Genomic DNA, 14,376 nt, shown 5'->3' with positions numbered 1-14,376 from the left:
CCTCCTGAACGCGCTGGGAGGCTCGGTTCAAAGGGATCGAGCTATGCCCAAACGACGCCGCCCGGGTTTACCCGCGCACTTCAGATTTTTGTCCCTAAATGTTGCGATTTTTAATGATGTCATCAGAAGTAACCCTTGCCTCCCCGGATCGGGAGGCAGCAGGGACAGCTGGAGGCTCCGGTACAGCTGCGGGCTCCACTCTGCGGGGCGCTGGGGAAGGAATTGGGGTTCGATTGTCGGAATTGATGATTTTGCTGTCCCCCTCCGTGCCAGCCCCGCGGCGAGGGCGGCAGCAGCCTCGCAGGCAATCTCGAGGTGCGTTTTGGCGTGACACTTAAATGAGGAATAAAACAAACAAACAAACAAATTCTCCTAACTACCCTGAGCTGTAGAACCAGCCTTAAATGGCCCATTTAGCAGCCGCATTACCACCCCCAAAACTTCAGCGAGAGGATGTGAATGCCAGCCCGAAACAGGGACCACGTGAATTTTTATCTTAAGCATCGCTAAGAGCCTGGGCATTTTCGGAGGATCAACGCAGCGAGGGTGCAAACGAAAGGGGCGCCCAGCTCCCTTGTCCGGGCAAATTTCGAGGACAAGCCCTCGCTGATCTCGCTCGGGAATTAGGCTGGTGAGCAAGGGGATGTTTTAATAACAGGATTAGACGGGGCCGGCTTCGTACACAGAGTTATTCTTTAAAAGCCAGAGATCCTCCGTGACACAGTTCCAAGAATCCCCCGAGCTGTTCTGGAGCTGCAATTAACATATATTAGTGGCTCTTATTAAGCGTTGGTGTCGCAGAAAGCCCGGGCAGACCCTTTCAAATGGCCCTTTTCAAGCGCGGGGTCTCTCTCGCGTTCAAGTTGGGCTGTGCTGTAAACTCCTTATCTCGCCTCACGCTCCTTTGTCACCCAAATAAATAAATAACAATAATAAAAGGCTCCTCAGCCTTTGACAACTGTATTTACACGACCTCAAGTGTTCTCCGACCCCCACACAGACACACGGGGCTTCCCTCGTAGCGAATTTAAGAGAATGGCTCCAGGCATGGGTTTATTGCGCCGGGCTGGGTCCCCTCCTGCTTTCTGTCCCTTCCCTGTGTCCCGGCCGCTCCGCAGGCTCCGTCCCCGTTCCCGGGAGCAGGCGGAGGCTGGAATTCCCTGCCAAGGGGGTGGTGGAGTGAGGTTTCTTACAGGGCACTGCAGGGAAATTTGGGGAGCAGCAGCCGCTCCGGCGGGCTCCCCTCGCTCCTCCAGGGACAGCGACAGAGCCACCGCCGGTCCCCTGGGGCTGCTGGCGGCGACAGCGCCGTGCCCGGCCGGGGCTCAGCCGGGGAACCGCGGGGACAGTCCCGAGGGAAGGCGGCTCCGGGCTCTCCTCTCCCGAAATCCCAGCCCAGCCTTTGGGAACACAGCGATAACGCCCAGAAGGAACGGGACGGGAGCAGAGGGTTCCCTCTCTGGAAACTGCTCCAGGATTTTGAAGTTTTCCTCAGAACATGTGCGGCGTGGGAAGCCAAGCGCAGAGAGGGTTACAGGGACCTGAAAAGTCTGGAAATCCATCAGTCTGTACTTGTATTTTTATTCAGCCACGTTCAGCTCGTTTACAGGATCAGCGATGTTTCAAGAGAAATGTTGTCTCGGTTTGAAATAATATGGACTTTAAAACTGTTGAAGAGCTTGGCTTTTAGAGGAAAAAAACCTCTAATTTGAGACTCAGGCAGTTCAAAGACGAAATGAAGACAAAGTAAGAGTCCGAAACTTAACGTTGTAATATTTATTTAAACAACGACTGAAACGCTATTCAGAGGGATTTCAGTCCTCTAATTCTCTATACAGCCCAATTTTTCGTTGCATGGCTGCGTGTCCAGCCCCTCCAACAAACTCTCATATTAAAAATTATCAAAATATTGTCAAGATATATATGAGCCCGATTTCCTGCCAGCCTGGCAGGTCCTAAATCTCGACTGGAGGGGCCAAAATATTTTGAGGCTTAGAAGTTAATTACGACTGTCTGAAGCTTTTCCAATATATTGAAAAGTTACACGCGAACCACTCCCGCGTGGAACAACCCTTCCGCTGTCACCCCGTCCCCTCGGGCTGCCAAATTTTGACTTCACTCCACACACCAGCAGCAAACCAAGCAAAACCCAAAGTGCTGAGTACACCATGGCAGGTCGCAAGCGGGATTTAATTCCCCTTCGACGTTGTTCAGCAGATTATTATGTCAAAAAAGAAATCCGTATAAAACGAGTGAGACCTTCAAGTGTTAAACCCCAGCAGTGCTCGGGTCGGCTCAATCCAAGCCCCTCCACGCCACGGTGCTGTCCCCAGAGCCCCTCCGGTGCCGGCCCGGTCCCCGCTCCCGCAGGAAGCGCCGTGCGGGCTGGAGCGGGGCCGGAGCTCCTCATCCCCGCCCTGCCGAACCCCCCCGGCCCGGAGCCCCCTCTGCAGCCCGGAGCCCCGGGGGTTTCCTCCTCCCCGATTACCGTCACGGCACTCGCGGTGTTGTCTTTGGGGTGACCCCGGTGCCCGCCAAGCTGCGGCGGCAGCATCGCTCCTCGCCGGGCCGGGAGCCTCAGACACGTCCCCAGCCCGAAGCCCCTGACCCTCCCCGCACACCCCGGGGCAGTTTGCTCATAGCCACAGCGGCGATGCTGCCCGCATCCCCCGGAGGCTTTCCCCAGCAGGCTGCGGCTCGTTGTGCCTCTCCTGCCCGGAGAACCGCCCGGCTGCTCCAGAGGGAGCTGGAGCGAGGCTGCGGGAGGATGAGGAAGAGCAGGGATGGGGCAGCCCAGCCCGCCTGGCTGTGCCCGCCCTGATCTCAGCGAGCTGCCGGCCCTGTCCATGCAGGTGCGGTGTCCGTGCCTCTGGCGAAGGAAGGGAAGGAGGGGTAAAGGCAGGGGAGGGACGGGCAGGGAAGCCGGTGATTGACAGCTCAAAGTGGGCGCCGCTCCACTCACATATCCGCCGCCAAAGTTTTCTTTCACACGGAGAGAACTTTCTGTTGCCATGAAACTCGGGGGATTCGCAAGCGCCGTCCCCTTTTACCCACCCTCCCCTCCTTTGGGGCAGCCGAGTGGAAAAGCTCAAGTGGCAGCGGGGTGGGTGTAGGTGGGGATGGCCGGGAGTGCCCGGCCGGCAGCCACCCATCCCGGCCCCTCTCCCACCGCCAGCCGTGCCCGATCCCAGCAGGGCAGTGCAGATTCTCCCCCAGGCGACAGCTCAGAAGTGGAAGAGCTCAACTCGTCCATCCTTTCCCCGCCCCTTCATCCGCTCCGGGGGTGCGTCCGTGCACCGCGGGCTCCCTGGGGCTCCACGCAGCCTCTCCGAGCCCGGCACGGGGCTGAGCATCCCCGGGAGCCCCAAACCTCTTTGTGCTCCCGCTGGCAGCGCAGCGCTCCGCCCCGCTCCTGCTCCCCGCAGGGCACCCCCGGCCCGCTGCTCTCCCCCGGCCCGGCCTGGCCGCAGCTGCGGAGCCGCTCAGCCCCGGGGCAGCTGCGGGAGGGGCCCGGCCGCGGCAGCCCCGAGCCCGGGCGCCTCCGCCCGCCCCCCCGGCCGGTCATTCCCGGCCCGGGGCTGTCGGGAACCGCTCGCTGATTGGCCGCCGCCCCCTCATTTATAGCCCGTCAATCACGGACCCCCGCGATCCGTGCGAGCATCGCCCGCTGCCGCCCGCGGGAGCCGCTCCGCTCCGCAGCAGCTCCGGCACCTCGGGGAGCGGCGCTTCTGCCAGGCACGAAAACTTCCTCCTTCTCTCGCGGCAGCCGCCCAGGCAGGTTTTTTCTATTTTTTTTTTTCTTTTTTTTTTTTTTTTTTTTTTTTCTTCCTGAACTTCCTCTCCCCGCCCGGTGCCCGCCTGCCCGCCGCCCTGGCGCACCTTCTGCCGGCCCCGGCCATGTACAGCATGCTGGAGACGGAGATCAAGGCGCCGCAGCCCACGCCGGGCAGCACCGGGGGCAACCCCGCCGCGGGGAGCACCGGCAAAGCCGGCGGGGGCGGCGGGGCCGGCAGCGGAGCGGGAGCGGGCTCGGACCAGGACCGGGTGAAGCGGCCCATGAACGCCTTCATGGTGTGGTCGCGGGGGCAGCGGCGGAAGATGGCCCAGGAGAACCCCAAGATGCACAACTCGGAGATCAGCAAGCGCCTCGGCGCCGACTGGAAGCTGCTGAGCGACGCCGAGAAGCGGCCCTTCATCGACGAGGCCAAGCGGCTGCGGGCCGTGCACATGAAGGAGTATCCGGATTACAAATACCGGCCCCGGAGGAAGACCAAGACCTTGCTGAAGAAGGACAAATACTCTCTGCCCGGTAATCTGCTGGCCCCGGGGGGGGGCAACGCGGTGAGCAGCCCGGTCGGGGTGGGGCAGAGGATTGACACTTATGCCCACATGAACGGCTGGACCAACGGGGCTTACTCGCTGATGCAAGACCAGCTGGGCTACAGCCAGCACCCGGGCATGAACAGCCCGCAGCTGCAGCAGATGCACCGCTACGACATGACGGGCCTGCAGTACAGCCCCATGATGTCCACGGCGCAGACCTACATGAACGCCGCCTCCACCTACAGCATGTCCCCCGCCGCCTACGGCCAGCAGCCCTCCACGGCCATGAGCCTGGGCTCCATGGGCTCCGTGGTGAAATCCGAGCCCAGCTCGCCGCCTCCGGCCATCACTTCGCACTCGCAGAGGGCCTGCCTGGGAGACCTGCGGGATATGATCAGCATGTACCTGCCCCCCGGCGGGGATGCCACAGACCCTTCCGCCCTGCAGGGCAGCAGGTTACACAGCGTGCACCAGCACTACCAGAGTGCCGGGACTGCCGTCAATGGTACCGTACCACTAACTCACATATGAATAAACTTGGCTGCTCCGGACGGCTCCCCGGCTTAATCCCTAACCCCACCACCGCTCCCTGACTGCACCGGGATGTACGGCAGTGTTGCTCGGCTTAGCAGACTTAATACTAACTCTGGAGAAATCTTAAAAAGGAAATCCGTTAGTTGTGTCCTTTTTTTATTATTATTTTTCCTTTTTTTTTTTTTTTTTTTTTTTTTTTAAGAAATAATATTTGAGCACGTTGTTATTTTAATAGAGCACAACTCCTGCCTCCTAGACGCCGCTGTGAAGTTTTCGAACCACGGCAACTCCTTTCCTGGTTTCGGCTAGGTTGGGCGCTGTTTTATTCGCTTAAAAGTTTTTTTAAAAACCTTGCATCTTCCAGTTTGATTTCTAGCGTTGCTATGACATAAACAAAACCCGCGGGCTTTTGTTTTTAAGCTCGGTTGTTCACATAATTACTGTGGTTTATTAACTGTTTTGTTACCGACCCTCGCTTGGTTTCTATCCACTATGTGTAGCTTTCACGACTTTTTAATTTTGAGGTTTTATTCCTTGAAATGGGGAGGTGGGAGAGAGCAGAACTGTGCGGGTCGCAAACGCATTTCTTTTATTTATAGTAAGTTGTGTGTTTTTCTTAAACTGTAAACTTATGTAAATGGGTTTGTGAATTTTACTGTGAACCATGTTTTGACATATCGGATGAAAAACGTTTTAGTTTTGTTACCGGATTCCTTCCTTCCAAAAAAAAAAAAAAAAAAAAAAAAAAAAAGTTATCGAAACACTCCTTCCTTGTTCCTAGTCCTCGTTTGCTCCTTTCTTCCTAACGAAGAGAGATCAATAAATTTTCTATCGGACGTCGGCGGTGTCCGGGCGGTTTGTGCGGGTCCCCCCGGGGCCGAGCGCATCCCGGGGCTCCCGCAGCATCGCGGCCCCTCCGCCCGCTCCGGGCGCTTTTCGGCCGCGTTTCCCCGGCTCTGCCAAGCCGGGCTGTGTTTTGGGGGGCGGGAAAAGGAAAACGCGCTCCTTGCATTTGGTTTTCTTTCAAAGAGAAGCGGGAGCCGGGCCGGGGAAGCAGCTGCGCTGCCGGGGCTGCCGCTCTGCGAGCCGCGGCCACTTGTTGCCTCTCCGCCCGGCTGCCTTCTCTCGGCCCACGGGGAGCGAAGGGGATTACATCTCCGCCTCGGCTTGTTGTGCTCTCTATTCCCCTTTTTGTTCCTTTTTAAATTATTATTATTTATTATTTGTCAGGAGGATTTGCCTAGAAACGCCAGCTCATCTAAAATATTTACAGAAGTAAAACCCGTTGGGGAACTCTTAATTAGGCTCCATTAAAAATTAATGGTTACAGGAGTCCCCAGAGGAAATAAATAATTCAATCTTTTCAGAATGTTGAACTAATGCTTTGAGTCCGGACAAGTTTTTTTTTCCTTCTCCGCCCTTTTTTATATTTTTGGTTGGTTTTCTTTTAGGGATGCGCGTTACTCGTGGCTGCGCTGCGGAGTCCCGGGGAGTGGAGCATCACTTCTCCGTCCCTCCGAGCCTGCTCCGGCCGGTCCCCGCGTGTGTCCCCGGCTCCTCGGCGGGCCCGTGGCGGGCTCCGAGCTCTGCCCTCCTCAGCGCATCCCCCTTCGAGCTTCGCCTCTCGCCCGCTCCCGCTGCCCCTTGGGACAAGAGGGGAACGCCAGGGCGCTGCTGGGGTTTGGATTTGGGTACGGGGGGCTGCCCTGCCGCCCCTCACCGATAGCGCCTTGGGGACCCTTCGCGCCCCTTGGCTGCCCGGGGCGGTCGCATCCTCGTTCCTTCCCAGCAGCGGGGATGCCCCGGCAGCGGCTCCCGCCTTCTCTGCCGGGATGCAAGGCCGGGCTCGGGCAGAGCTTTCCTCGGGCTTTCCTCGGGGAAAGGATGTCGTGCAAACCTCCCCGAGAGGTTCCCTGGCGGGTGCCTGGCTCTGGCCCCGGGGGTAAGGGGCAGTTCCCGGAGCGGGTCCCACGCGGGGGAAGCCCCGGGCACCACCACGGCCCCCGGGATGGGCTGGGGGTCATCACTCGGTGGATGAGAACCCGGCGTGTTTCACACCCACCGCTCAATCCTTCCGTGAGATTTCTGGTGAAATCTGGCAAACCTGTGGCGCTGCTTCTGCCTGTTTGTGCTGCTGTCCTTCAGGTGGGAGCAGGAGAGGGTGGTAGCTGCTCCCAGGACTTACCAGCCCTTGAGGAGAAGCAGATCCAGAAAGAACCTGGAGGTCTGGGAGAAGGTGGAAGCATCAGCGGTGTTAGTAGAGTACAGGACGTGGGCAGACAGGGCAGATTTCATCTCAGCTGGGAGTCAAACTTCCCCAGTGCTCCCCAGAGCTGGCAGTGCCAGGGCAGCTCTCAGTGGGGAAGAGGGAAATTCCCATTCCCTGGAACAATCCTCCCTCCACCTTCCCAGGCAGGTGTGCAGGTGCAGCTCTGGCAAAAGCCTGAAAGGGCTCCTGAGCAGGTGAGCCGCTGCCAGCACTGGAATTGTACTTGGTCAAACCGCAGCTGCATCATTATCAACAGTTGTTCTTCACATCTGGGCCTTGTAGAAGTGGATTCTCTGCCGTGAAAAGGGACAAATGCTGTTTTTTCAGAGTTTGTAGCATTTTAAAGCTCAATTTATCCTTGTTTGGCCTAAGCCAGGGTCTGTGAGTAACTTCCTGAGGGGTCACAGAGAAATGTCTCTATAAATGTCTCTGCCTTGCTCTCTCTGGAAGCTCCTATCAGTGGTTTGGCTTGGGGCTGCTTTTCCTGATTTACTGGTTTTGAGAAGTCCAGGTAAAATTCCCAATGCAGATTTCAGCTTCCTGGGGCTAAACTTTATCCCAAAACTTTATCACAAGCTGTGGTCAGGGCTTGTGGTCAGGGCTGTGAACAGGTGCACACACTAGACTGGGACAGACCCATGGGAGCCAGCCTTGTAATTAAGTACAGATACAGATGCAGCCTCTTCTTCCCTCATCAGGAGAGTATTTAATTAGAGAGCCAACAGCACAGAGGGAGACATTGCCTGAAAGACTTTTTTTTTTTCCCAAAGAGCACTGTTACATCCTTTGCTTGGGCCCAGGAATTTTTCCTGCTGAACAAATGCAGAAATACGTTCTCTTTAGATCTGATGAAGGAATGTCTTACTTGTGCTGAACTCCACTTTTAAATGTGCAGAGTATCTGGCCCTTGACATCCTCCTGCATGAATAAAACTCCGTCTGAGCACTGCCCAGGCAGGATTTCCTTCTCCTGCTGGTGTGGGAGAGCTCAGAACGGAGCCAGTAACATTCACAGGGAGAGCAGGTAAAGTTCAAGCTATAAAGTCCAGCCTTGTTTCATGTGCACCATCATCAGCAATTCTGCACAGTCAAAACAACTCCAGCCTTATTCTACAGCACCCACGATAAATACAAATGCACCTTTTATCTTTAGAACAGCAGAGCACTGGCTCTGAAGAGGTTAATGCTGGCATTAAAGTGTAATGACGATATTTAGGCTCTTGTTTTAACGTGTTTTTGAGTGGAAGATGACACTTAGTGCAGTTGGTTTGTCAAAACCCCATGTATTGGTTACATTTTCGTGGTTCCTTCCTATGCCAAAGAGCTTCAGAGTTCATTTATTGCAATGAAAGTTGGTAAGTTAAAATACTTCAAATTAAATCTTTTTAAACAGTGAGTGAAATATAATAATTAGCAGAGGAAACTGATTGTGAATATTTTAAGAATATTTCAAGAATATATGTTGAACTGCAGGTTTTTGTATTTCTACTATTTCTTTGCTACAAAAGGAGATGAAGACTAAACTCAGGAAAAGCACTGGCATAGACACTTGGTGAAACCATTCATAAATTATCTTTTTATCTGTCCTAAGCAAAGTACTTCTCAGGATCATTGTTAGGAAGATAGGAACTTGTCTAAGTATCCTCCAGCGTTGAGGGAAAGGATTTCTCAGGAATGAGCACACCTGAAACCTGAGGCTGGGCGATGCTCAGGACTGGAATGTTGCTGCTGTTCTCAGTGCCTGCAAAAGTGAGAAGCTCCTTTTCCTTCTGCACAGAGCTTGATCCTGGATTTCCCGTGGTCATGTCCAGTTTATCCACATGCTGCAGATTCAGATTATTTCTGTGGTAAATTTCATCCCAAAATTCTGACAAAACACTGAAATAACAGAGAGAGAAGATTTGAATCCATTTATTTTATGATTTCTCAAGGAAGGTGTGGATAGCCATCCTTGCAGATGCATTTGCATGGGGTAATTTAGTGATTAATGCAGATTTCCAGAATAGTTTTCCACATTCTTCCCTATCACAACTTTTAATTGATGCCACTGGCTGCAGCAATCAGTGCAACACAGTGACTTTTTCCCAACAGAATGTCCTCAGGATGAGGAATTAATTATTCTTTGCTGCAAATACCATTCACAGGCAACTTCTTTGTGTCACTAGTCAAGCAAACAGGATTTTAGATGTGCTTCTTCCACAGGCATCCTCAGAAGCTCAGTATCCCTATCAAACCTCAGATTTCCAGTTTCTAAAGTACCTCTACCTCCTCCGTGCAGCAGGGGAGATTGCAAAGCTCGTGAGCAAATGTGAGACCACAGAACATCCATAAATAGATGTATTTATACCTTCTCCACGATGAAAAAAAATAATTTATGCACCACAGTGCTGTGCTGGGAATGCTCATCTTTATTGTTGCTGCTAAGTACAACTATAATATATTTACATTTATTCAGGAATACATCAAATTAAGACCAATCAAGCTGAGCGCTGGTTGGAAAATATTTGTGCTGATATCAGTGAAGTCTCCGACTCAAGTCCACGTGAGGAAGAAGTTACGGGGGTTTTACCACATCCCGTTGATCTTGTGGAGAAATCCGCACCTTTTCCCGTGCTTTGGCCATCCCACCCCGCGGGGATCGGTGCAAAGCGCCCTGGGCTGATGGGGTGAGGTGTGAAACACCAACTCCCGCATGAAGTGGGCTCTAAAGAAATGCAAAGCGAGCCCCAGCCCTGGTGGATATTGGATATTCCACGTGCACCCAGCGCTGGGGGAGCCGGGCAGCCCTGGGGAACAGCTCAGGAATAAGGGGGAATTAAGCAGTGTTAAAAACTCGCTGTCATTTATCTCTTCTGGGGCTTCTGATTGAGACTTGTGGCCTCGGTGAGCTGTTCCCTTTGTCTCTGCGGAGAATATTATGCATCTTTTTTCTATGCAGGCCATAGGAAATAGTAGAGCAGTGATTGCACCGAGCCTTCAGGATTTCCCCTTTGTACAAGGCTCGGCTTATTCATTTCATGCATCATTCACAGCTCGCTGTGCTGATTTCAAAAATTCTCTGCATCCACTCGACACAAAGGGGAGAGAGAACAGAACGTGGTGCTGGACGTGCCTGAGGTGCAGGGAACGGCAGCTCCTGAATGCCATTTGCAGGGGAAGGAATCTTGAAAGTCAATGGGAACTTTGCCCATTCAGAGTTCAGGATGAGACACTTGGCATTGATTTCATTTTCATTGTGCTCTGCTGCCAAGCCAGAGACGCTTCTCTTCCACAAGGTTAAGGGAAGATATTTTAATCCAAGTAATTCTTTTCTCTCCTTTTTATTTTTCCCTTCCTTTCCTCCCCCCCCCCTTCTGTGCAGTTTTGCTTTTACAGCCTGTAAACAGCAAATGTCACAGTAGAAATTCCTTTTAAAAAAACAACTTATACTTTCATAATTAAGCAAAAACTTCCTTTCCTTTAAACCTGAGTCTGTTAAACAGGTGAACATTTGTGAAACAGGTGTGAATTTTTTATGAGCATACCAGAGCTGGGATAGGAACTGAATTAAGTGTCATGGCCCTAAAGTTAAAGGAAGTAAAGGTGAATATACAGACTGGCAAACACTTGAATTAAGGTAATTCTGTGCAGTTTTCCAGGCATTCAGCAGGGCTGTGTGAGTGGCTGCAGGAAGGATTAGCCCTGCCTGTGTTCTCTGTCCTAAGAACCACTGAAGTTTTCCTGACTTGGATGATTTTGTGCAGAGCATGGAAAAATATAATAAACTTTTTTTAAACTATACCAAAGTAAGGAGATCAACTCCTTGAAAGTATTTTGCTTCCTTCTGCTCTTCTCTCTAGATTTCAGACCTTACTTACATCAATTCTAGCCAAGAACAAATGCTTTGATTTGAAAGTCTTGTGTAAGCAGGGATGAATAACTTTGGATTAATTGTTAAAGGCAGTGAGGATTTTTTTATTATTATTTATGTAGACAGCAGTAAAACAAAAAGATTATTGAAGAGTGGTATTGACAGATCTCCTGGAGGTTCTGGAGTAGGAAACACAATTTTTCTGGCCTCTAGCACAGGGCTGTCCATCCGTGCCCTGGAGTTATTTTGTTTTCAGTGACTGACAGGCCAGTTAATGACAGGACGAGGCTTGTGAGCTGCACGGAGAAGCACGGAGCTGCCCAAATCTGGCATATCCTTTGGACTCCCTGTTACATGAAACTTTCCCCACAATCGTTTCCTTTTCAATTATTCAAGAGAGGACTAGAATTTAGGCCAGCCTAAATTGGACTGAACAAGTTTTTGATGAGGTTTTGCACTCCTGGGCTCGGGTCCTGCTTGGCTGCTCCTCCCTCCTCCATCCCGCCAGGGTTCAGAAACTGGCTGTGAACAAAACCTCCACACCAGGGGAGGACTGACCACACAGCCCTGTCTTTTTTGGGGCTGAAAACATTTTCACTGGATTATCAGAGTGCCAGCCTGGTGAAAGAGCCCAGTGTAAGTTTTCATACAACCTCGAGAAAGTTCATTTCTCCTCACACTGATGTTTCACCCCTTCTTTCCAAGCAGGACTGCTCATCTCTGTCTTCTATCAAAGCAGAGTTTGTAACAGCTTCACTCCAGAATTTTGTTGTTGCTGCCAATATGTGAGGGTATTGCCAGAGCTGGGTGCTGAGCATCTCCGTACCTTGCTCAGGAAGGACTGTGAGGAAAAAAAGGAGGAAAAAAGAGAAATCCTCTCCAGGAGTGGTGTTATGAACGCACTGGCAGACTTTGGTCTGCTTCATCTGCAGTGCAAATAGGTGAGCAGCAAATGTGTTTTTGTCTGTACCCACCTGTGGGCAAGGCACTGTTAAGTGAAGCCAGAGATTCTGTACCAGGATGGGAACCAGAGGAAGGACAATGTGATGCTGAAATAGGGACATATTCACTGTCTCCAAAGTTATATTATTTAATATAATATATTAAAATACTGATATTTTTAAATATATGAGTGGTCACAGCACCAAATTCTCTGCTTGATTTGTGACAAGGACATGGCTGAATGTGGTTCTTGGGTGAGAAGCAGCCCACGGGGTCACCCCTTGGTGCTTTCCAAACTGAGATCTCTGCGCTTGCTGCCAGCCCACGGGAGAATTCCCTGGACAGCTCCTACTAGGAAAGATCCACTGCCAGCCAGAGGTTTTGAGACTGCTTTGCCCACAGAAGGCCTGGGGAGAGAAAAAGCAAGCAGAACAGAGATTTATTGTCATGATAAGAGAGTCATAAAAAAATCAGGGTTCTAAGCAGAGGCCTGAGCAGCTCAGGTGTGAGGGAGAGGGTTTGGGTTTACCTTGCCTGCTTAATGGGAAGAATCCCACTTATGGGGAGCAGGTGAATTAAACAGACTGCATCACAAAATCTGTTATAAAAATAACCCTGGAGCACTTTCAATTTTGATGTTTTTAATTTGGGAGCTTTTCAGAGGAACAGGACTGGCTTCCCCCAGCTTCTGAAGTTTTAGGTGTGATTTTGATGGTCGCATTCATCTATCAGGGCAGGTTTAACCACAGCTTGTGCCTGCCTTAATTCCAGCTCCAAAGGCTGGAGCAGCCCAAAGGGAAGTGTGGGAAAGCAAATAGTAACCCCCAGCATGGGAGGTGAGTGAAAGCTGTGGCTCTGTGAAATGCATTGTTCCAGCTAAACTGAGACCCTCTGCTCCCCTTTGAAGCCTTAGAAGGCAGCTCATGAGCTGCACTGGTGCATGTGGGAAGGGGGACTAGGGACTTTTAAATTTAATTTAAAACCAGGCTTTTCTGATTTAGTCACAAATATTCGCTCGCTGCAGGCGTGGGAATTACAGGTACAGAAAATGGCATTGGGACAAAGAGTTGCAAGAGGGGTTTTTCTGAGTCCATTTATTGAAGGGGGCAGGATGTAAAAAAGGAGAGTGATACAAATAATGGAGGTGGAAGGGGAAAGTCCAGAGGTAATGGGATGAAAGGGGTTTATCACCTTGAAACACGTATGTTTCACTTCTGAGGATTACTTAAAACTGTGAAGGAAACAATGTAATGTTATTTTGTATTTAAAACTATCTACATTTTCTGTGTGTCATAGTTACTTTTTCAACATGCACAATGTGGCCAGAATCTTATCCTTACCTTGAAGCATGAGCACAACAGAAAAAAGCAGCTGTAGCTAATGAATGAGCAGGAACAATGGAGATCTTCTGGCATTTGTCCCTAAAATCTCTGTGTGAAGGGGAGGATGGATGGGGGAGCTTTGAGAGGGAGCTGGCCCAGATCTGCTGAATTTCGATGAGGATTTTGCTAGTTTGTCTCCCATTCTGGTTGGCTGCATTATTATTTATCTCATCACTCAAATTGTGGTAGGTGCTGCTTGCCTTGGAGTATGAATAACAAAGCTGTTGGGCTCGGTAGAGTTCACTTATGCAGGAGGAGAGAATAATTCTCTCCTCTCCAGGAACTGCTGGGTAAAATTTAATAGTCTTGGCTGTGCCTCGAGGGTTTAGGGTAAAGGATCATAATGGTGCCTTCTCACCCTAAAGTACAGAAGTATTTAAAAATATCCAGGTGTATATCAGGATTGGATCCAATGTGCAGTGAATGAATTCCCCCCACATTCCCTTGTATCCCTGCAAGAACTTTTCCTGAAGTATGGAGCATAAAAACCAGTTTAATAATTGTTGGATGAAGTAGGAGAAAAAAAAATACCAACAGATCTGCCTGTTATCCCACAAATGGTGCTGCACTATTTACTAGCATTGCTCACATCCATTGTTAAATTTAGTTTGAAGAGGGAGTTCAGTAACAGCTTTCCGGTAAAGTCTGACTAATCCTAAAATTACAACATTTTTACCTGAGACACCTGTCTGAGCAAACTCTCCTTCCCTGGGCCCAGTGAAGTCATCTTCAGGCTGGAGTATTTGTGGGTGGGACCAGCTGTTAAATGTTTGACAATATTTCTATTTCAGTGGCCTGAAGTAGCCTCAGCATTTAGAGGCTCCCGAGGCAAGAGGGAAGGAGAAAAGCCCCTTGTGCTGAGGATTCTGGTGACTGAGAATTGCAGGGCTGGCTGAGGTTGAATTAGAGCCAGCAGGCAGGAAAATTGTTTTTATCATGAAATTTTAGACCATCTAGAAATGTCCATGCACATCTGAGATCATTGGGACCTGTGGATTTCTGTCCTTGCTGGCAGGTAGAGAGGATGGCAGATTTCACAATTCATTTGTCATTTGCTTTTAAAGAATCTCTCAAATG

At 51.0% G+C, this 14,376-nt stretch overlaps 1 protein-coding gene across 1 annotated transcript; it reads left to right on the top strand.

Annotated features, from left to right (window-relative positions):
* The first annotated feature begins 2,827 nt into the window (after nucleotides 1-2,827).
* LOC134560568 (transcription factor SOX-3-like) lies at nucleotides 2,828-6,024 on the top strand. Its single transcript, XM_063416716.1, has one exon. It carries the CDS (start codon nucleotides 3,898-3,900, stop codon nucleotides 4,852-4,854), a length of 957 nt encoding a protein of 318 aa, XP_063272786.1. The 5' UTR covers nucleotides 2,828-3,897; the 3' UTR covers nucleotides 4,855-6,024.
* Nucleotides 6,025-14,376: the final 8,352 nt, after the last annotated feature.

This window comes from Prinia subflava, chromosome 20, assembly GCF_021018805.1.
Source record: "Prinia subflava isolate CZ2003 ecotype Zambia chromosome 20, Cam_Psub_1.2, whole genome shotgun sequence".
Lineage (NCBI taxonomy): Eukaryota > Metazoa > Chordata > Aves > Passeriformes > Cisticolidae > Prinia > Prinia subflava.
Note: the sequence above shows the minus strand (reverse complement) of the source record. Positions and strands in the feature narration are given on the sequence as shown.

Bases quoted from the DNA above. Each gene is read 5' to 3' on its own strand.
- LOC134560568 (XM_063416716.1), top strand. From the start codon at position 3,898: ATGTACAGCATGCTGGAGACGGAGATCAAGGCGCCGCAGCCCACGCCG.